General features: G+C 42.8%; 1 protein-coding gene and 1 non-coding gene across 2 annotated transcripts; one reads left to right on the forward strand and one right to left on the reverse strand.

Moving 5' to 3' along the window:
* Window positions 1-3,376: 3,376 nt before the first annotated feature.
* On the reverse strand, window positions 3,377-3,483 carry LOC145065138 (small nucleolar RNA R71). Its single transcript, XR_013688288.1, has one exon. It is a non-coding gene; the product is annotated as a small nucleolar RNA R71 (small nucleolar RNA).
* A 14,977-nt stretch (window positions 3,484-18,460) lies between these two features.
* On the forward strand, window positions 18,461-19,065 carry LOC145064633 (uncharacterized). Its single transcript, XM_079012045.1, has 2 exons — window positions 18,461-18,465; window positions 18,507-19,065. The coding sequence occupies exons 1-2, from the start codon at window positions 18,461-18,463 to the stop codon at window positions 19,063-19,065; spliced, it is 564 nt and encodes a 187-aa protein (XP_078868171.1).
* Window positions 19,066-22,692: the final 3,627 nt, after the last annotated feature.

The following is a 22,692-nucleotide window of genomic DNA, read 5'->3' on the forward strand; positions in this document are numbered from 1 at the left end:
AAGAAAAAGGTATGTCATCCCACTAAGTTTTATATTAGAGGTTCCCCATGGTATGTTAGTTAGGATGAGAACCTTGGAAAATTATATTTGTATGTATAATAGAGAAAACATAGATCCAAGGTTTCTAGAGTTGCATGTACACCATAGGAGTGTTAGAATGCTCAAAACCCATTAGTGATATCAGAGCCTAGGCTTGTTTTCATTATACTTGATGCAAACTGCTTGAAAAAGTCGAAATTTTGCTAACTGTACAGTGAACTCGCCGAGTCCATGGGGGGACTCGACGAATCCAAGCATAAACTCATCCTACTCGTCGAGTAGGCTCTTGCACTTGGCGAATAGGAGGCCCTGTGTGCAGATTTTCGAGTTTTGCTGCTAGAAATGGACTAGAATCATTACCCTAAACTGTTTTGGACTTATAAAACATGTTTTTGGGGTGGTAATGATTATACTAATCCATTTTCAATGGTTATTATCAAATTTTCAAGTTTTATATATGTTCATGTGATTCTTGAAATTGTTAATATGAATGTTCATACTTATAAGTTTTGTAGATCATAGGAATTATTTGCAAATTGTTTGTTAGTGTAATTCTTGATCTATATGCTAATTAATAGGCTCCATAACTCTTCCTCAAGTTATGGAATTCCAAAAGTCTTTTCTTTAAAACCATTAAAACTCATAAGTTATAGAAATGAAAAGTTTTTGAATAGTTTCAAAACTTGCCCACAAGTTTTGGAATTTGTAAAGTCTCACACGCACTTTAATTCCAAACCCTAAAGTTTTAAAAGTTAAAATTCAACCCTTATACTTTATAGTATTATAAGTTAATAATATATATGTTTAAGAGCAAGTTAGTCTTACCGTTAGTATGCCTCATTCACAAAGTCGGTCTATAAGGGGGGTATAAGGTTGTTGCCTATAAAATGGCAGCTTAATGGGTGTCCACTCTCACCCATCGCTTCCTTGACTGGTGGAGGGTCGTTAGCCAAACAGGTAGGACAAGGACTATAATTCTCACTATAAGTATTGATATTTACATAATTAGCCATATGTCTAGTATAGATTTTTATTCATTTTTAGCTAATTATGTGCATAATGTGGACAAAAGGTACTTAATAATGCTTAAATTGTGTTTTCAGTCCATAAGACATGCATGGAAGTGAAAAGGAATAAGGAGAAGCAATTAGAGACCAAAGAATGAAGAAAAAAAGAAGACATCCACATCAACTCGGCGAGTCCACGAAGCAACTCGACATGTTCTAGAGAGTGTAACCGAAGAAAAGTCAAGAATCCTTGTCGTACACGGATTTTACACGTCTACTCGGCGAGTACACGACCTAGTTGCCGAGTTGCCCCTGTTTTGGGATAACTATAAATATTGGATCTTAATCCGAATTGGGGACTTTTTCTGGCTTTTGGGGAGTTACACCTGCAATTGAAGAGCCCTTTGGAGACTTGAAGAACCCTAACCTTTGAACTTTTGAAGACTCAAGGCGAATTAGGTTATATTTTCCACTTAATCTTAGGATTGAATCATGTCTAGCCTAGTTAACTTCGTTTTTGAGCTTGTTTCCACTGTAATCATGAGCTAAATTCGTATTGTTTCTGTTTAGGAAGAACCAAATTACTCCTATGGTTTAATTATTACTTTTATTGATTGTTTATTGGTGATTTTATTAAATTAAGTTTGTTAAAGAACCTTCTGCATTAACCACAACTATTTTCTGTTAATTGGAAGACAATTAAGCTGCATGAACATCTCTTAGTTGTTAACTACATATGTTTATGTGAACACTTTATCATATGCCTAGGAATAATGAACATGAAACTAGGATTAATTAGAGAATGGGTAAATTAATGTGTGAGCTTGTTTGAGAAACCAACAAACAAGAGGTTAATTGAAACACCAACTTGATTAACCAATTACAAATCTTATTTAATCCAAATAATTGAACTAGGGAATTAATTAGTTTAAACAATTGGCCACTGCTTGAATTGATTAATTGTCTAAGGGTTAGTATTAGTGAACATGAATCTAACCACTATAGTTGGTAACAAATAACAATTAATTTATCATATTATTATACAAATAACCATAGGAGTGAATTGGTTGGACCTAAATAGAAACTCTTTATCAAATTTGGTGAATTTTTAGTTGTTAGTTAATCACTTGTTAGGTGGTGTGTTTAAGTTTCTAGTCTTGTAAAACTAGAGAAAAACATTTACTTTTATTACTTGTTTAGTTAAAATTAGTTATTAGTTTAATTTCTGTTCCCTAAGTTCGACACTCTACTTATCCAACTATACCACTAAAAGACAGGTTCACTGCCTTTGTGTGCTAAATTTATAATTTAAAAGTAGGATTAAAACCAGTGCATTTTACACACATCAAGTTTTTGGCGCCGTTGCCGGGGAACGGTTCAAAAATTAAATCTAATTCCTAATTTTATCGACCCTTTGTGTGAGTTTTTCGTGCATAAAGTTAATTTTTTTTAGCAATTCAGTAAGTAGGTTAGGATTTAGAATTTTTTAGTTTTTAGAAGTTTTTATTTAGTTTTCAATTTTTTTAGACAGGCTACTCACCGAGTGCACTCGCGCCAACTCGACGAGTAACCTGCTGTTTGGCAATTAGTTTCCATTTTCATTCTGTTTCGTCTTTTGTTCTTTTTACGCGTTTGTCTCGTTCTGTTACAGGCTTTTCATGACCAGAGGATCCAGCACTCCACTAGTGCCCCCATTTCAAGACCCAGAATCCGCATTGAGAAAGAACAAAGGCAAAGACGTGGAAAGCTCGAAGACACCTAAGAAGTCGCCTTTGTCTAACTTGAAGACGGTTTTTGGGAAGAAGAAGAGCAGCAAATCAGGAGCATCCATCGCCTCTTTAGCAAACGAAGACCCGATCAAAGAAGACACCGAGTACGAAACCGAGCAAGCAGAAGAACCTACATTCGGGCACGATTCTGATTCCGACAACGAATTAGCTATTCTCATGGCTAACATTGATGAATTCCCCATGGGGGAATGGAAGAAGAGGATACGCGATGATACTGGACCGGGACTTGTGCATCCCACAATTCTCGCAACTGCCACTTTTGAGCTAAATGGTCACATTCTTGCTCTACTCAAGGAGATCCCCTTCTATGGAAAAGACCACAAAGATGCTTATAAACACTTGGATGAAGTCAATGATGTAGCTGATTATTTTAATGTTCCAAACGTGCCTCGTGAAACTCAGCTACTTCGCATGCTTCCGGTTACATTTAAGGGTGCTGCAAAGGATTGGCTCAAGTCACTTCCCCCCGGATCCATCACTACATGGGCCAAGATAAAAGAAGAATTTATGGATCAATTCTACCTACCCTCCAAGATATCTAAGTTAAAGAAAGCCATAGCCAACTTTGAACAACAACCTGGAGAATCACTCTATGAAGCTTGGGAGAGGTATAAGAGTTTACTAAGGAATTGCCCACATCATGACCTTAATAGTCAACAAGAGGTCTTCATCTTCTATGATGGATTGAATGTTACCACAAGGCAATTACTTGACTCACAAGGTCCACTCACGAAGAAGGCAACTCCAGTGATAAAGCAACTAATTGAAGAATTCTCTAAGCATTCTAGAGAATACCATAATCCAAGAAATTATGTGACAAGGGGGGCCGCCTATGCAGCTTCAGAAGACTTGTCAGCAGTCATGGCTATGCTAAAAACCATGGATAGGAGGATGGACAAAATGGATCAAACGATACATGTTATTCGGGTGGGTTGTGAGAACTGCAATGGGCCTCATCTTACTAGAGACTGCAACTTGGATGAAAATGGCAATAAGAAGGTGTAAGTATGTTACTCAAGTGGGGACCGATATGATGAAGATTGGCGTAAACCAGAGAAGGAGTGGCTCCCTTATGACGAGTACAAGAAGGCTAAGGAGGAGAAGTACAAGTAAAGAGGAAGAGGTTTTTACCAAAAGGAGGAGCCGGCACAAGAAAGAAAACCAAGTTTGGAAGAGATGCTTACCAAATTTGTAGCTGCTTCAGAAAAGAGACATAATGATCATGATGCTGCAATCCAAGAAACAAGAACCATGCTTAGGAACCAACAAGCAACTATCCATAACATTGAAACGCAGCTTGGGCAACTTGCTCAACAAATCAATCAAAGATCACCGGGCGAACTTCCTAGTAAAACCGAAAACAACCCACGAGGCGTGCACATAAATATAGTCACAACAAGAAATGGGAAGATAATTACTCCTCTGGCTCCCATTCAGACTGAAGCACCCAAAGAATTGCAAAAGGAGGACGCAAAAAAAGAAGACCAAAATCAAAAGTTGCATGGTACAGACCCTACTCGCCGAGTCCAGAATATGGACTCGACGAGTCCACTGCCAAACTCCAAAAATCAAATTCCTGAAAAGTCCTTTCAGCCTCCAATGCCATATCCAGCCTGAGCTAAGAAAGAAAAGCAGGAAGAGGAGTACCGGAAGTTTCTTGACCATATTAAAGCTCTTCAAATCAACATACCCTTCATCGAAGCAGTCACGCAAATGCCAAAATATGCGAAATTCCTTAAGGAGCTTCTAACCAATAAAAGAAAGATGGAGGAGGTGAAAGAAGTAGTACTTAATGAAAATTGCCCAGCTTCCATGTTAAACAAATTACCAAAGAAGAAGGGTGACCCGGGAAGCTTGACTTTGCCTTGCCAATTTGGTAACTTGGCTACCATTCATGCTTTGGCTGATTCGGGAGCAAGTGTGAACCTCATGCCATATTCATTCTTCAAGAAATTGGATCTCCCGGAACCGAGGCCAATTCATATGGCAATTCACTTAGCAAACAAAACAGTCACATTTCCAAGAGGAATATGTGAAGACTTATTGGTCAAGGTGGACAAGTTTTTGTTTCCCGCTGATTTTATAATTCTATACATGGAAGCAGATCCTCAAATCCCGATCATCTTTGGAAGACCTTTCCTCAACACGGCAAGTGCTATAGTGGACATGAGAGACTCAAAGCTTACCTTACAGGTGGGAGATGATTCAGTCACTTTCGGGGTTGATCAAGCTATGAAGCATGCGAGTAATAGTGATGATATGGCGTTCTCGATTGACATGTTTGATGAATTGATGGAGGAATGCGATAATGAAGATCCCAACAAGTCCACCAAATTTGATGAAGAATTTGATGCTGAAAAAGACTTACTGGAAATCAAGAGGCTACTGGAAGAAGCTAAGTATGAAGAATTAGTGAAGAATTATGATAAAGCAACTCGTCGAGTAGAGTCGATCTACTCGCCAAGTCCATGTGAAGAAACAATTGAATTCGTAAATTCTGTAACACACTCGTCGAGTCCCTCACCTGTACTCAGCGAGTACAACATGTAGAACGTAAAAACAAAGATCAAAACATTACCAGATCACTTGGAGTATGATTTCCTTGAAGATGGTCATCAAAAGCCAGTTATAAGAGCCTCTGACCTCTCCGAATATGAAAAAGAAGAGCTAGTTCAAGTCTTGAAGAAGCGAAAGTGGGCCATAGCATGGAGCATTAGCAACATCAAGGGAATAAGTCCCTCTTATTGTTCTCACAAGATTAACCTGGAAGAAGGATCAAAGCCGGTTGTGCAGCACCAAAGAAGACTAAACCCAAACATGCAAGAAGTGGTCAAGAAGGAAGTAGTCAAGCTTTTAGATGTGGGGATCATTTATTTTATTTCCAACAGTCCGTGGGTGAGTCTGGTCCAAGTGGTGCCCAAGAAAGGAGGAATAACGATCATAACCAACGAGAAGAACGAGCTTATTCCGACACGAACGGTAACCGGTTGGAGAGTATGCATTGATTATCAAAAGCTAAACGATGCCACTCGTAAAGACCGTTTTCCCTCACCGTTTATTGATCAAATGCTAGAAAGATTATCGGGCCATAGTTATTATTGTTTCTTAGATGGCTTTTCGGGTTATTTCCAAATGCCCATAGACCCAATGGACCAAGAAAATACCACTTTCACTTGCCCAAGTGGAACTTTTGCCAATCGTTGCATGCCCTTTGGGTTATGCAATGCACCCGCGACATTTCAAAGGTTCATGACAGCCATATTCCACGACATGGTGGAAAGATTCATGGAAGTCTTTATGGATGATTTTTCTGTTTTTGGATCTTCCTTCCATGATTGTCTCACTAACCTTGATCTAATGCTTGCTAGGTGTGAAAAAAACGACTTAGTTCTTAATTGGGAGAAATGTCACTTTATGGTCAAGGAGGGTATTGTTCTAGGCCACAAGGTTTCCAAATCAGGAATTGAAGTGGATCGGGCAAAGATTGACACAATTGCCTAATTACCCCCACCAACTAATGTAAAGGGCATTAGAAGCTTTCTCGGACACGTGGGTTTTTACCGGCGTTTTATATAAGATTTTTCCAAAATAACTAGACCTCTAACATAGTTTCTTTTAAAAGATGCACCATTCAATTTTACTAAAGAGTGTTTAGAGGCGTTTGAAATCTTGAAAGAAAAATTGACTAATGCCCCGATCATTATTGCCCCGAATTGGGATTTACCATTTGAAATAATGTATGATGCTAGTGACTTTGCATTAGGAGTTGTCCTTGGTCAAAGGGTTGATAAGCACTTTCGACCCATTTATTATGCAAGTAAAACTTTAAATCTGGCCCAAGAGAATTACACCACCACCGAAAAAGAATTATTAGCCGTGGTGTATGCCTTTGATAAATTCCGCCCTTATTTAGTTTTATCTAAAACAACTGTTTTTACTGACCACTCTACTATCAAGTATTTGTTTGCCAAGCAGGATGCCAAGCCAAGATTGATACATTGGGTTCTACTTCTTCAAGAGTTTGACATCGAGATACGCGATAGAAAGGGAATGGAGAATGTAGCAACCGACCACTCATCAAGGCTAGAAAACCCGCAATTGAAAGAAGATAAAGTTGGAGATGACTTACCGCACGAGTACATTATGGTGACCATGGGAGAAGAGCCATGGTTCACAGACATAGCTAATTACTTAGCTAGCAAGTACATCCCAAAAGATCTTACTCACAAACAAAAGAAGAAATTCTTTTCAGATATAAAATATTACTTTTGGGATGAGCCTTATCTTTTCCAAAGTTGCGCGGATGGAATCATATGAAAATGTGTGTTCGGGAATGAAAGCCGAAAAATCTTGGAGCATTGTCATAGCAGGCCCACCGGTGGACATCATGGAGCACACTAAACTGCTAAGAAGATCTTTGACATTGGGTTTTATTGGTCCACAATTTTTAAAGATGCAGCCCAATATGTCAAAGAATGTGATGCATGCCAAAGAGCGGGAAAAATTGCATCCCGAAGCAAGATGCCACAACATAGTATTCAAGTGTGCAAAGTATTTGATGTATGGGGGATCGATATCATGGGACCATTTCTGTAACACCCATAATCAGAAAGACCAAGAAAGGAAAGGAAAACCCTAAGTTAAAGGGTCAACTCGTCAAGTCGGAGCGGGATTCGGGGGATCGATTAAGTAACCGACTTGGCGAGTAAGAAAAGGGGACTCAGCGAGTCCGGTCTGAATTGGGAAACCCTAAATATGAGACTTTGTGCACTATTTAAACATCTCATTCTCCTTCTATCAGCCTCATTTGTAGCCCCCATTGTCCAGAAGTTATCCCACGAAACCCTAGTGCTCTCTTTGAGTGTGTGAGCCAATATTGAAGGATTTAAGTGTTCTTGAAGCCTAGAAGGAAAAGAAGGAGTTGAGGGTTCAAGAAGAAGGTTGTGGATCCAGAAGATTCATCTCTTTTTCTGTTCATTTTGGTAACCAAGTTCCTTCCTTGTCTTGTTATTTGTTGGATATCTTCATGTCCCTCTTTATGATATTTTGGACCAAGTATGATGCATTTCGGGATTTGGACGTCCTCAAGATGGATCCCTTCAGCCCTAGGTGTGTCTTGGCCTAGAGACCCATAAAGTATCAGTTTTTTGTGTGTTGGTAAAGCATCTTTGCCCAAAGCCCTAGCCCTAAAGTGTTTTAAGCTCATATCTTTTTGGTTTCACGTAAAGTATGCAACTTTACGTGAGGAATAGACTTGGGAAGAGTGGATCTACAGTTTGGAGCCCCAGCGTGGCTCGAAACGCCACTGTATGGATTAAAAACTGAAGCGACTCGGCGAGTTACATGGGTGGACTCGGCGAGTTGGTTGAAGATAGGCAGGAACTCGACGAGTTGGAAGAACAACTCGGCGAGTCTGTTGAAGATTGCCTTGGACTTGACGAGTCTGTTCTTGGACTCAGCGAGTCAAGTCGCGAAACCCCAAACCCTTCTAGTTAATGACTCGGATCAGTGAGTTGAGTGGGGACTCAGTGAGTTGGACAGGTCAGGACTCAGAAATCGGTAGACTCGACGAGTCAGGGCTGACTCGGCGAGTCGAGTCGCGAATGAAAGGACTCTGAGCTAATGAATTCGGCGAGTCAGTAGGCAGACTCGGCGAGTAGGGTTGACCTGGAAGGTTGAATTTGACCAAAGTTGACTTAGTTGACTTTTGGAGAACAGTTAAGCTAAGTGATATATGTTTTGATATTGGTAGCTCGAGGAGCTAGTGGAGCAGCGGTTCAGGGAATTGTTGGTCAGCATCCTGAGGGGTTACCAGCAAGTTCAGCAGTACGAGGTGAGTTTCCCTTTGTGTGAATGGGTCTACGGCCACAATGTCAGACCATGTAGTTATGAGTAGGAAGACCCGGGGGTTAGCCCTAGGCACAGTATGCTAGAATGATATTCAGGACCAAGGTCCAATGATAGCGGGCGGGTGCCCAAGGAATGGTTTATATGATAGTTTATACTTGTTGTCTGTGTGATACATGTATGTGCCTGGTAGGGAGGTGAGTGTGGGTGAGGTCCCGTATCTCACCAATAGCAGGGTGTGGACGGTGTTCCACATCTCATTAGCAGTAGAACAAGGGTGAGGCCCAAGTTAGGGCAAGAGTGAGTGTGGGCTGGGCCCGTATCTCACTATCAGTAGGAGTGTGGACGGGGTTCCATGACTCATCAGTAGCAGGAAAAGGGCGAGGCCCAAGATAGGTGAGGCCTGAGGACAAGGTCCCTTAGTATATGTTAGCGAACGAGGCCCAGTGACAGGCGAGGCCTATGTGAAACAAATATGTATCCGGGCGGGGCTCGAAGCCAGGCGGGGCTTGGAGCGGCGGGGCCGTTGTAGTGGGCGAGGCCCAAAGTAGCGGGCGTGGCCCAGGATATGTTGTATGTGTTTATGTAGGGTATGTGGTAGGTTGGGGAACTCACTAAGCTTCGTGCTTACGGTTTTCAATTTTGGTTTCAGGTACTTCCGGTAGCAAAGGGAAGAGCTTGGGGTGATCGCATGGCACACACCATAGATTAGTCAGCCTGGGATGTTTTACTCTGATAATGAACATATGTTTGGAAATGATACTCTGAATTCATGTTATGACTTGTGATATGTTTTTCATGAATATGGTTTTGGTAATGATTTAAAGAAAATTTTTGGTACGAATTTTGGGACGTTACAAGTTGGTATCAGAGCCTTGGTTTGAGGGATTCAGACATACTCTCGGGTGTGTCTGAACTCAAACTAAGGGATTGGTTTAAAAAATTTCAAAATGAAAAGACAGTTTTGTAAAAAGAGTTTCTAGAAATGAACCAGTTTTAGAAAAGCGAAAATAATTCAGAAAGAAAAGAATTTTGATAAGAGAAAAGGGTATGGTGCATGCAATCAACCGAGCTCAAGTAAGTACCCCAAAATGCCCATACAAGTTTATGTTATGATTATCAGTTAGTAGAACAGCATGCTAGATTAGGACTAAGGATCTAGGGAGGATGCCTTATGTGCCTGTTATATGTGCTTTGAGTTGCATGATAGTGTTGATTAGACAGTAGTAGGATAGCATGTTTAGGTTATGCCTGAGTTTATGAGCTTATTTTGCATGCTAGTACAGATTCTTGATATGAGATTATGATTGCTTGAGTATGTTATGGTTATATTTTCCCTTGTCTGAATATTGCTTGCTTTGTGCATTGTGGGATTTTGAGTGATGGGAGTTAGCCATTAGGTGAATACGTCACGTCGCATGTGATCGGGGTTGAATAATCTCAGAGTACTGGATTTGGCCCTATTGCGTAGCTCTTGTCTGAGTCCAACCATTGTAAGGACGAGTCTTTTACTCGAAGCATTATTTGAGCGTCGTCACATGTGATGGTATTCAGGTGATGGCTAATTGGCATCACAAGGAGGCCTTAAGCGGCTGAGGGCTGGTTCGGTTAGAGTCAGAGGTTTCCCTAGGGTAAGTCTAGGATGAGATAGTGCTGGGAGCGGTAGTAGTAGAAAAGGGACCTGGTGGAGTCGAAGCAGTTCTTGAGGAAAGTACGGATAGATGTGGAAGGTAGTATGGGCCCGTACTACTGAAAGCAGAGGATTCGTACTCGATTCAAGAAAGGCCGAGACAAGACCGGGGAACTTGTAGTGTGTGTATGATCCCTCAGTAGTGATGAGTATTTTGATAGTATTGCGATATGTTTTCAGCATGGTGACATTGCGAGAGAGACCAGTGGGCGGATTAGGCACCAAAGAGGGATCAGGCTCGGGTTCAGGGATCGAGCAGCTCGAGGAGCAGATGAGAGAGTTGATATCAGCTGAGGTTACGCACAGTATCCTAGATCAGACTCCTGTGATCTTTGGAACGGTCAAGGAGGGTATACTGGAGATCTTGGATGAGAGGCTGAGAGCCTTTCGTACCGATATAATGGCTTTGATGGGAGCGCGTACTATGACATTTCGAGAGTTCAGAGCCTGCGGAGCTCTTGATTATCATGGGGCTAGGGACCCCATCGCTAGCAGCAGGTGGTTGGCCAATGTAGCCAACGCATTCCGTACGAGCCGATGTCTCGAGGGGGACAAGTTCAGACTCGCCTCCTGTCTTCTGAAGGACAGAGCGAGGTATTGGTGGGAGGAGGTTGGTCATGCCAATGGTGATGATGTCGCGTTGGACGCGATGACATGGAGCGATTTCTCGGCCAGGTTCAGGGCTGTGTTTTCGCTAATTATTGAGGTGCAGTAGCTAGAACGGGAGTTTTAGGATTTGACGTAGACTACTGAGACTGTGGCGGAGATCACCGCCAAGTTCATGGAGAGGGCTCTTGTAACGCCCGTAGATCCGGGCTAGTCAAGTTAGAGGCAATAAGTGTCGAAAACGACTTTTCGACAAAAGATTATTTAGAATAAATAATTTGAACCAAGTTGCAGTATATGTCACAAGGTGTTTGTACATATAAAGAACGCCGAAATCTGAGTTATAACGAAGATGTTATGACCCGTCGAAGTTTCGCGACGGAACCGGCACAACACCGGGAAGTGTAAATAGTGAATTTACGATAGAGTGAGTTTTAGACTTAGCGATATAAACGAAAATCGTATAGTATGTTAAACTAATAACATCGATAAAAAGAACGCTCAAATCTGACTTCGTATGAAGAAGTTATGATTTTTCGAAGTTTCGGATTAGCGGTGTACAACCCGAAATTCAAATATTAGATCGAGTGATTTTTAGCCAACATGACCTAAACGAGAATCGAATATCTCGTTAAGAGTAGCGTAACGAGAAAAAGATGGGCGAAAACGGACGTCGGATGAAGAAGTTATGAGGATTTGACGGACCAACCCTGTCCCGACCTGTTAATAATATAAAAATTAAAATCGAGTCAAAATTAGCCAACGGAGTCTAAACGAAAATTGTAGAGTACGTTCCCACCTTCGCGTGGATATAAAGAACGTCAAAAACGGACCTCGTACGCGAAAGTTACAAATTTTTAAAGTTGAGTGTGCAAATTGCAAAATTTGATGCAAGATGGATGACGTGACCTTATCGCAGCCGTCCATCGCCGATCGTAGAGCGCCCTTCGGATCACGCCACGTCGCCTCGCTTCGCCTTACGCCCCGCGCCAGAGTTCGGTACGGCTAGCGTACCCTCGGTCCTTATCCTCTTCAAAAGTGCGAGACAGCTGGACGCAGCTGGACCCTATCCGAAGTTACGCCCCGCATAGCCAAGGATTACGCCCAACATAGTCTGAGGCCTCGCAGGGTATAAAAAGGGGGCGAGGGTCTCCACATTTTTCACACCATTTCTCATTATCTCTCTAGTTTCTTTCTCTCTCTAAGGGTTTTAACCCTCCCCTAAGCCTAGGTGATCCCCTAGCACCCTAAGGAAGCCCCGAGGCTCCCGGAGTCCCGAGAAAAAGGGGTCTTTCGGTTTCGGAAATGCTGCTCCGAGCAAAGCCCGGTTTTCGTTAAAATCCACTGTAAGTGAGCTACGCTTACGCAATTTTTAATATAGCTTCCAAATAATTATAGTAATGTTATTAGGTCCTTAAAATAATTATTTGGGCTATTATTATGAGTTATATTGAGTGTTATTTAACGCTTATATAATAATAATAATAGTCAGACTATTAATTTGTCGCGGTTATCGTTAGACTAAACCCTAGTGGTGTTGATACTAGGTTTTATCGAAGGAAATTGTTTTGAGAGTATCGAAGCACTGTCTGAGTGTTGAGTCACCACCTTTGAAGAGAGTGCATAGTTACATTCATCTTACACATAGATATGAAGTATTTTATATAAATTATGTGCTATGTGTGCATATTATCTAAGTACTTGCTGTCTATGCTAAATGAACGATTATATACATGTTTTAAATGATTTAAACTGTATGTGTATTTTATATCTACAATAATGTTGGGGTAAAACATGGGTAGATGTAATAGATGGAATATGAGTTGGATGATGAGTTGAGAGATGTTATAGACCACGAGGTGAGGGTGAGAAGTGGACGATGTGAGAAGCCTTTTCCCAAACGATGGCCCCGTCATTCAGCAGAGTATGGATGACAACCACAGACTATTCTAGACAGGCCAGTGGAACACTAGCAGGCTCGCAACCTGTAGGTGTTGTGAACGATGTGTTCACCAGGTGTACTCTAAACCTTGGTGATCATGCAGACTTGATGCCTAAACCCTGGTGATCATGCAGACTTGATGCCTAAACATTGGTGATCATGCAGACTTGATACCTAAACCTTGGTGATCATACAGACTTGATGCCTAAACTCTGGCGACTATGCAGACTTAGTGCCTAAACCCTGGCGACTATGTAGACTTAGTGCCCATTGTATAAACCATGGCAACAATGGACTTCGTTCCGCTTCCTTAGGATGATCCTTAGGAATAAATGAATGAGGAATAGCTGATTCTTAGGGTAGATCCTTAAGAATAATGAAGATAATGGGGATGGCTAATTGGGTTGATTGTTTAATTGTTTAAACATAATAATTATATTATTGTGGGTTGAAAAACTATGTACTCACCAGGTTTCCCAACCTGACCCACTCAGTTTATTTATATCACAGGTGTTGAATAGAAGTCACATTACACTGAGAGATTTAAAAGAGATGTAGATCACTAGTGATAATGAATGTAAGTTCTGTTTATGCTTATGTTTCTGTATTGACAATGACATCCCAAATTTTTTAATATGAATAAAAATACTTTTCTTCGGAAACGCTTCGATAACGTACTTATCATGTTTTACTAGGAACAAATTCCGCAACATTTTTATTAAAAGAGGTACTCTGATTTTTATAAAGCATAAACAAAATCGGTCTTTTCTGGCCGTGAAAATGGGGATGTCACAGCTCTTCTTGTACCACAGTATGTTGCGGATGAGGAGATGAAGAAGGCCCGATACCACGAGATGTTGAGGGATGACATCAGGTAGTTTGTGAGCAGGTCCAACTGCAAAACGTTGGAGGATATGATCGCACGAGCTAGAGAGAGGGAGATTGATTTGGAGCAGATCCGGAAGAGGAAGCCGGAAGAGGTTCAGGTAGTCACGAGTTCGGGAAAAAGGCCCAAGGGGTTGGATTCGAGATCGAGGGATTACCAGAGCCGCAGCCGATGCGGGAGGTGCGGCAGGATGCACGAGGGTGCGTGTAGGAGTAGTAGTGGTGGAGATTCGGGCTGCTTCAAGTGCGGCCGGACTGGTCTTCTTAGCAGGGATTGTACTGCCACCACCACACAGGGATCAGACTTGATATGTTTCCACTGCAATCAGCAGGGCCACAAGAAGGCCCAGTGCCCCAGTTTGTTTTTGGCGGGACGGGTGATAGCACCCGCCCCTGCAACTTTGAGGATCACAGACGGCCGTCAGGGCCGAGCAGAGGCACCTGCGGTAGAGGCAGGGCTTTTCAGATGACTACCATGGAGGCGTGGGTAGCGCCGGACGTTGCAGGTGTGTGTCTTTCACTTCTCTGTAAATTTTCTTTTGTTCATGATTATATTGTTATGGTTCAGCATCGTTATGGATGTAAGTATTTCATAATTGTGTGGCTTGCTTGTGTTTTAGTTATATGCCATCTGCATGCCTGGGTTAGTATAATGGTAGTTAGGGGTTGTGCCTTATTGGAGTGAGTCACCTAGAATGCAGTATCTATAGCATGCTTATGTGGGACTCAGTAGTGTCCCGTTGGATTCAGGAAGGTGTTATCGGGTAACAAATTGGTTAGATCCCTAGCTGTGGCAAGCTTGGTTCATCAGCAGATTGTTTGCGGTATAGCGGAGAAGGTTGGGAATTCTTCTCAAGCATTGAGCAGTGAGGTATAAGCAGGATCAAAGTGGGGGACAACCCGCCGAGTGTACAATGGTAAGAGCGCACAGATCCAGGATGAGTACACGACCTCTGAGAAAGAAAAGAAGTAGCACAGCGATGGATGGGATGATGAGTTCAGCGTTGGGAGTTTGAGAGACTTCCCAACAGTTAGTTCATATAATCGAGATGTTAGTATCTGGTTGGAATTTCATGATGGAGGATCGCCTGTAGGACTCGTGTGAGTCGAGATGAGGACCTTGAGAACTGATAGCATGGGATACTTTCGTATTAGCAGTCAGTGGTGGAAGTGTTGTAAGACTACGGGGCAGCCGTAGCATTCACTAGCGGTCAGTGGTGGAAGGTTTTGTAAGACTGCGGGTAAGCCGTAGCATTCCCTAGGAGCTTAGTTAGCGGAGTGTGGGCGGAGGCTCGTATCTCCTAGTTAGTGGAGTTGGGGTGAGGCCCTTACCTCCTAAAGATCTGGGTAGGAATCAAGAATGAGTAGTGGTTGAGAATAGTAGGGAGCTTGCCTGTATAGCCCTAGAGAGGTGAGACTTTGGGATAGGCTGCTCCAGGATGTAGTTGGGTGAGACCTGTGGGCGAGGCCCGTATGAGAGTAGCAGTATAGGTGAGACCTGAGAGCAGTTTTGCTCAGTAGTATGGTTCGGGTGAGACCCGTGGGCGAGGCCCGTGAGCTTGTAGTAGCACAGGTGGGACCTGGTAAAGACCTTAGGGTCAAGTTAGGGGATCTGGGATCCCAGGACTTGTAGCGCCAGAATGGCAGAGTAGAGGGGGCGGTATTAGGTAGCCTAAGTCTCCTCGGAATTCGCTGGGAGCGACAAGAAGTTTGTGTTGGAGCTAGCGACCGGTGGGAGCCGGTAATCCAGATATTGATAGATCAGTAGGGACCAGGGTGGTCTCGGTTCATCCGGAAAGCAGATAAGGGACAGCAGAAATTTTCAGTCAGTGGCAGTGTTCGTAAGCAGCTATGGTGGAACTCAGTTAGTTGATCGAGGGGTGCTCAGCACCAAGTTATAGTAGTGTGAAGTGTCCAGTGGATACTGGCGGTAATGACCTGTACTGGAAGTAGCGGGGGTAATAGAGTTGGTGAAGGATAGGATCTTCACAGTGGCAGAGGAAGTAGTTAGTTATGGAACGTTGCCTTGGGAAGGCCAGAAAACGCACAAGGAAAGTCGGGTGAACCCCTATAGGTTCAGTTTCAGTACTCAGGGAGTACTAGAAGGATTGTCAGCCGAGTAAGTTGTGTTCCCAGAATGTTCAAGGTCAGGCTTGACCCGAGATTATTATCCGCAAGGAGTAATTTTAGTCATAATGACCGGGCTGAAGGCCAGCGGAGATAGTTAGCGGATGTTAGGTCTACCAAGCAGAGTGTTGAAAGCATATTGCAGGGCGATTGGCCATAGAGAAACTTCGAGGATGAAGTTTAGTTTAAATGGGGGAAAGTTGTAACACCCATAATTAGAAAGACCAAGAAAGGAAAGGAAAACCCTAAGTTAAAGGATCAACTTGTCGAGTCCAAGGAGGAACTCGACGAGTCGGAGCGGGATTCGGGGGATCGATTAAGTAACCGACTCGGCGAGTCGGAAAAGGGGACTCAGCGAGTCCGGTCTAAATTGGGAAACCCTAAATCCGGGACTTTGTACACTATTTAAACATCTCATTCTCCTTCTATCAGCCTCATTTGTAGCCCCCATTGTCCAGAAGTTATCCTACGAAACCCTAGTGCTCTCTTTGAGTGTGTGAGCCAATATTGAAGGATTTAAGTGTTCTTGAAGCCTAGAAGGAGAAGAAGGAGTTGAGGGTTCAAGAGGAAGGTTGTGGATCCAGAAGATTCATCTCTTATGCTGCTCATTTTGGTAACCAAGTTCCTTCCTTGTCTTGTTATTTGTTAGATCTCTTCATGTCCCTCTTTATGAGATTTTGGACCAAGTATGATGCATTTCGGGATTTGGACGTCCTCAAGATGGATCCCTTCAGCCCTAGGTGTGTCTTGGCCAAGAGACACATAAAGTATCAGTTTTTGGTGTGTTGGTAAAGCATCTTTGCCCCAAGCCCTAGCCCGAAAGTGTTTTAAGCTCATATCTCTTTGGTTTCACGTAAAGTTTGCAACTTTACGTGAGGAATAGACTTGGTAAGAGTGGATCTACAGTTTGGAGCCCCAACATGGCTCGAAACGCCACTGTATGGATTAAGAACTGAAGCGACTCAGCGAGTCACATGGGTGGATTCAGCGAGTTGGTTGAAGATAGGCAGGAACTCGACGAGTTGGAAGAACAACTCGGCGGGTCTGTTGAAGATTGTCTTGGACTCGACGAGTCAAGTCGCGAAACCCCAAACCCTTCGAGTTAAAGACTCGGATCAGTGATTTGAGTGGGGACTCATTGAGTTGGACAGGTCAGGACTCAGAAATCGGTAAACTCAACGAGTCAGGGGCTGACTCGGCGAGTCGAGTCGCAAATGAAAGGATTCTGAGCTAATGAACTCGGCGGGTAGGGTTGACCTGGAAGGTTGAATTTGACCATAGTTGACTTAGTTGACTTTTGGAGAACAGTTAAGCTAAGTGATATATGTTTTGATATTGGTAGCTCGAGGAGCTAGTGGAGCAGCGGTTCAGGGAATTGTCGGTCAGCATCCAGAGGGGTTACCAGCAAGTTCAACAGTACGAGATGAGTTTCCCTTTGTGTGAATGGGTCTACGGCCACAATGTCGGACCATGTAGTTATGAGTAGGAAGACCTGGGGGTTAGCCCTAGGTGCAGTATGCTAGAATGATATTCAGCACCAAGGTCCAATGATAGCGGGCGGGTGCCTAAGGAATGGTTTATATGATAGTTTATACTTGTTGTCTGTGTGATACATGTATGTGCCTGGTAGGGAGGTGAGTGTGGGCGAGGTCCCGTATCTCACCAATAGCAGGGTGTGGACGGTGTTCCACATCTCATTAGCAGCAGAACAAGGGTGAGGCCCAAGTTAGGGCAAGGGTGAGTGTGGGTTGGGCCCGTATCTCACTATCAGTAGGAGTGTGGATGGGGTTACATGACTCATCAGTAGCAGGACAAGGGTGAGGCCCAAGATAGGCGAGGCCTTAGGACATGGTTCATTAGTATATGTTAGCGGGCGAGGCCCAGTGACAGGCGAGGCCTATGCGAAACAGATATGTATCCAAGCGGGGCTTGAAGCCAGCCGGGGCCTGGAGCGGCGAGGACATTATAGTGGGCGAGGCCCGAGGTAGCGGACGAAACCCGAAGTAGCGAGCGTGGCCCAGGATATGTTGTATGTGTTTATGTAGGGTATGTGGTAGGTTGGGGAACTCACTAAGCTTCGTGCTTACGGTTTTCAGTTTTGGTTTCAGGTACTTCCGGTAGCGGAGGGAAGAGCTCGGGGTGATCGCATGACACACACCATAGATTAGTCAGCCTGGGATGTTTTACTCTGATAATGAACATATGTTTGGAAATGATACTTTGAATTCATGTTATGACTTGTGATATGTTTTTCATGAATATGGTTTTGGTAATTATTTAAAGAACATTTTTGGTACGAATGTTGGGACATTACAATTTCCCATATCAAAAGGCAACAAATATATATTGGTGGTGGTGGATTATGTATCCAAATGGGCGGAGGCACAAGATTTACCAACTAATGATGCTCCGGTGGTGGTGTGATTTTTGAAGAAGTTATTTTCAAGTTTTGGAGTTCCCATAGCTCTTATAAGTGACCGAGGCACTCACTTTTCCAATGATCAACTAGAAAAGGTGTTAAGGAAATATGGGGTAACTCATAAATTCTCTACATCTTACCATCCACAAACTAGTGGGCAAACCGAAGTGACAAATAGACCCTTGAAGAGAATCTTGGAGAGATCGGTGGGGAGCAATCGGAAAGAGTGGTCGGACAAGCTAGATGATGCACTTTGGGCATTCCGAACAGCTTTCAAAACACCTATTGGTACTACATCATATAGGCTAGCTTATGGAAAGCAATGTCATTTACCGGTGGAAATCGAGCATAAAGCTTTTTGGGCTTTAAAAATGTGCAACTTCAACATAGCGGAGCTTAAGAACAATAGGTTGATGCAAATGAATGCTCTTGAGGAGCTTAGAAATGAGGCTTATACTAGCTCTTTAATTTATAAAGAGAAAACCAAGAGTTGGCATGACAAGAGGATCAAGGGTAATAAAGAGTTTTATGAAGGGCAAAAGGTGTTGCTTTTTAATTCAAGACTAAAACTTTTTCTGGGCAAACTCAAGTCAAGATGGGATGGTCCTTTTCTAGTGAAGAAGGTGTTTCCACATGGAGCTATAGAGCTAGTATCAAAAGATGGCACCCCTTTCAAGGTTAATGGACATAGAGTGAAAAGATACGAAGAATGAATCCCGAGAAATGAAGACATAGAAGAAGGGCTGTTGCTAGAGGGAATGGCAGAAACGTAGAACGGAAGGAGTCCAGCTAATGACTCCTTAAAAAGAAGAGCTTCCGGGAGGCAACCCGAGTTTAGAGTTTGCACTTCTTTTCCCTTTGTTTTCTTTTTAATTTCTTAGGATCTGTTTTATTTTCATTCTTCTTCTAAAATTATGTTTAAAATGATTGCTTGAGGGCAAGCAAGGCTCAAAGTGTGGGGTGGTGGTTTCAAAATTATAAATTACGTTTTTTTTTCAAACTGCAAGCTTTACTCGCCGAGTATATACGTCCTACTTGGTGAGTAATTATTCGAATTCCCGGATAATCGCGAATACATGTTTCTACTCGGCGAGTATATGTTTATACTCGACGAGTAGAACATTTACACGTTTTTTTTACAATCTGTAAATTAGGGTTTCTTTTTCATTTATTCACTTTCACCAAACCACTCATACTCGCCGGGCACTTCTACTCTCAAGCCATTTCGCCAGTTTTCTTTCTTTCTTCGTTGAATCTCCATTTATCAAGCGAAAAGGTATGATTTCAATACTCGTTAAAGACTGAAACTTTATCGATTCTTAGTCCTTATTTTGCCAAAACTCGGATTTAGGGGTTTTCTCCAATTCCAGGGCTTTGATTTTACTATGAATTAGGAGGCTTTAGTCAAAATTTCATATGGATTAGTGTTTAATGGACTTAGTACAGCAAACCCCTCTGCAAAATTAGATGTTTCAAGTGAGCTAATATGGTTCGATTGGAATCTGGTCCCGATGTTCTTCCTACTCGCCGATTAGTTCATGAACTCGGCGAGTAGGAGCCTTGACATATCTGTTTTGTTCAGTTTTAATTGTTGGGTGTTGTTTGTTTGTGCTTTCTTAATGTTATTTTTCAGGAACCATGTCCAGAAGAGGGAAAACTTCACGCCGGGGGGGGGGGGGGGGGAGCCAAGGAGATATTCCGCGACTTTCTTTTCGCCAAATAACTTCTAAATCATCACAGGGCCGTGCTAAGAACAGAGTGAATGCTCTAAAGTAGAAGGAGATCCACCTCCCTAATGCAATAAACTGGGATTGGTAGGGGAAGATTGGGCTGGAGGAAGAATTGGCGCCTTATTTGGTAAAAGCTTGCGATGTGGGGGATTCCATCGTCATTTGTGATGGATGGTTACAATTATTCAAGATCCAAGAGCCGGTCTTCGCGGAGTTATGTTGGGAATTTTTCGCTACCATCTCATTTCGGGGTGGTAGTGAATATTATAATTCCAATTTTATTTCCTTTTCACTTGGTGGGGAGCTGCGACAATGCAGCATGGCGAAGCTTGCATGGAGAATTGGCATTTATGATCAAAATTCCATGTTGAATGAAGATTTTGAAACCTTCTTGGAGCAATGCCACAAAGATCTCCCTGAAGAAGTTGTTGCTTCCACCTGGTGGAATACCATTGCCAACCGGGTATACATTCCATCTTCCGTGCAGGCAGGCCACATCCGCTCACCAATTCATCGTCTCATTCACCGCCTCATTGCCAGCACAATCAATATGAGGAAGGACGATGACAAGGTCCTGACCCTTGATATTTTCTACCTATGGAGCATCATTACTCCCGATGTCTTTTGCAACCTTCCCTACTGCTTAGCCAAATATCTCGCGGATGGGGCTGTCAAAGAAAAGGTGACCTCCAAAATTAATGGAGGAATGTTCGTAACGAGGCTCGCAAGATCATTTGGGATCTTGGATTTACAAGAGGCGAGGGCCCAAACCGTCATTTCTCCTCCTCCGTTCAACACTACACTATATCGGAGGGCGAGAATTGTGGAAAAAATTGGAGATTCTTATGCAATTCCACATGTAGACGAGGCGGCTGTTCTGGAGGAGCCGGGACGACGGGTGAGGCAAAGGAGTGAGCGGGCCCGAGAAGACCCACCGGTTATTTCGGTGGAGGATGAGAATGACGGGTGGAACCAAGTTGAATATCGAAGATACTTGGATGATATTGGGCGAGGTGGTAACTAAAACAATGCGTCAATCGAGTATCTTTTGCAGCAAATGAACATCGCCCCAAGACCCGGGCCCGGTTATCCCTATATCATGAATTGGGATGAAAGAATGCGTAGAAACAATGAAGAAGAAGGTAGTGGTGCTGGAGGAGCGAACATGGATGAGGAAGATTAAAGATCGATTGTTTTGAGTTTTTATTTGTTTTTATGGTGTTTGGTTTTGGATTATTGTTGAACTTGGATAATTATATTTTTAGGACTTTTATTTGGTTGCTTTCACTCGTGGTTGCATTTTTTTTCAGGATTAGAAGGTTAGGATGCATTTAGAAGTCTTAAGGGTCCAGGTTCAAGTGAGGAATGATTAGATGAGAGTGCGAAGTGTTTTCCATTAAGGTTGAGTCCATTAGAGTTGGGAGTGATAAAGTGCACTATTACTGAAGTAATTTGAAGAAGAGTCACTAAATTATCCCAATTCAGCACCACAGTCAAGAGTAAACGAGCAGGACATTTTCTTTTCAACTCAGCGCCTACTCGCCGAGTGCATCTAGCTTACTCGGCGAGTACATGGGTATTTACACGACATCACTGCAACTTGGCGAGTAGGCGTTGGGTTGAAAAGAAAATGTCCTGCTCGTTTACTCTTGACTGAGGTGCTGAATTGGGATAATTCAGTGACTCTTCTTCTAATTACTTCAGTAATAATGCACTTTATCACTCCCAACTCTAACGGACTCAACCTTAATGGAAAACACTTCGCACTCTCATCTAAGCATTCCTCACTTGAAACTTGACCCTTAAGACTTCTAAATGCATCCTAACCTTCTAATCCTGAAAAAATGCAACCACGAGTGAAAGCAACCAAATAAAAGTCCTAAAAATATAATTATCCAAGTTCAACAATAATCCAAAACCAAACACCATAAAAACAAATAAAAACACAAAACAACCGATCTTTAATCTTCCTCATCCATGTTCGCTCCTCCAGCACCACTACCTATTTCTTCATTGTTTCTATGCATCCTTTCATCCCAATTCATGATATAGGGATAACCGGGCCCGGGTCTTGGGGCAATGTTCATTTGCTGGAAAAGATACTCGATTGACGCATTGTTGTAGTTAACACCTCGCCCGATGTCATCCAAGTATCTTCGATATTCAACTTGGTTCCACCCGTCATTCTCATCCTCCACCTGAATAACCGGTGGGTCTTCTCCGGCCCGCTCACTCCTTTGCCTCACCCGTCGTCCTGGCTCCTCCGAAACAACCGCCTCGTCTGCATGTGAAATTGCATAAGAATCTCCAAATTTTTCCACAATTCTCGCCCTTCAATATAGTGTAGTGTTGAACGGAGGAGGAGAAATGACGGTTAGGGCCCTCGCCTCTTGTAAATCCAAGATCCCAAATGATCTTATGAGCCTCGTTACGAACATTCCTCCATTAATTTTGGAGGTCACCTTTTCTTTGGCAGCCCCATCCGCGAGATATTTGGCTAAGCAGTAGGGAAGGTTGCAAAAGACATCGGGAGTAATGATGCTCCATAGGTAGAAAATATCAAGGGTCGGAACCTTGTCATCGTCCTTCCTCATATTGATTATGCTAGCA

Source organism: Lactuca serriola, chromosome 7 (genome assembly GCF_051521515.1).
Source record: "Lactuca serriola cultivar US96UC23 chromosome 7, Lser_US96UC23_V15, whole genome shotgun sequence".
NCBI lineage: Eukaryota > Viridiplantae > Streptophyta > Magnoliopsida > Asterales > Asteraceae > Lactuca > Lactuca serriola.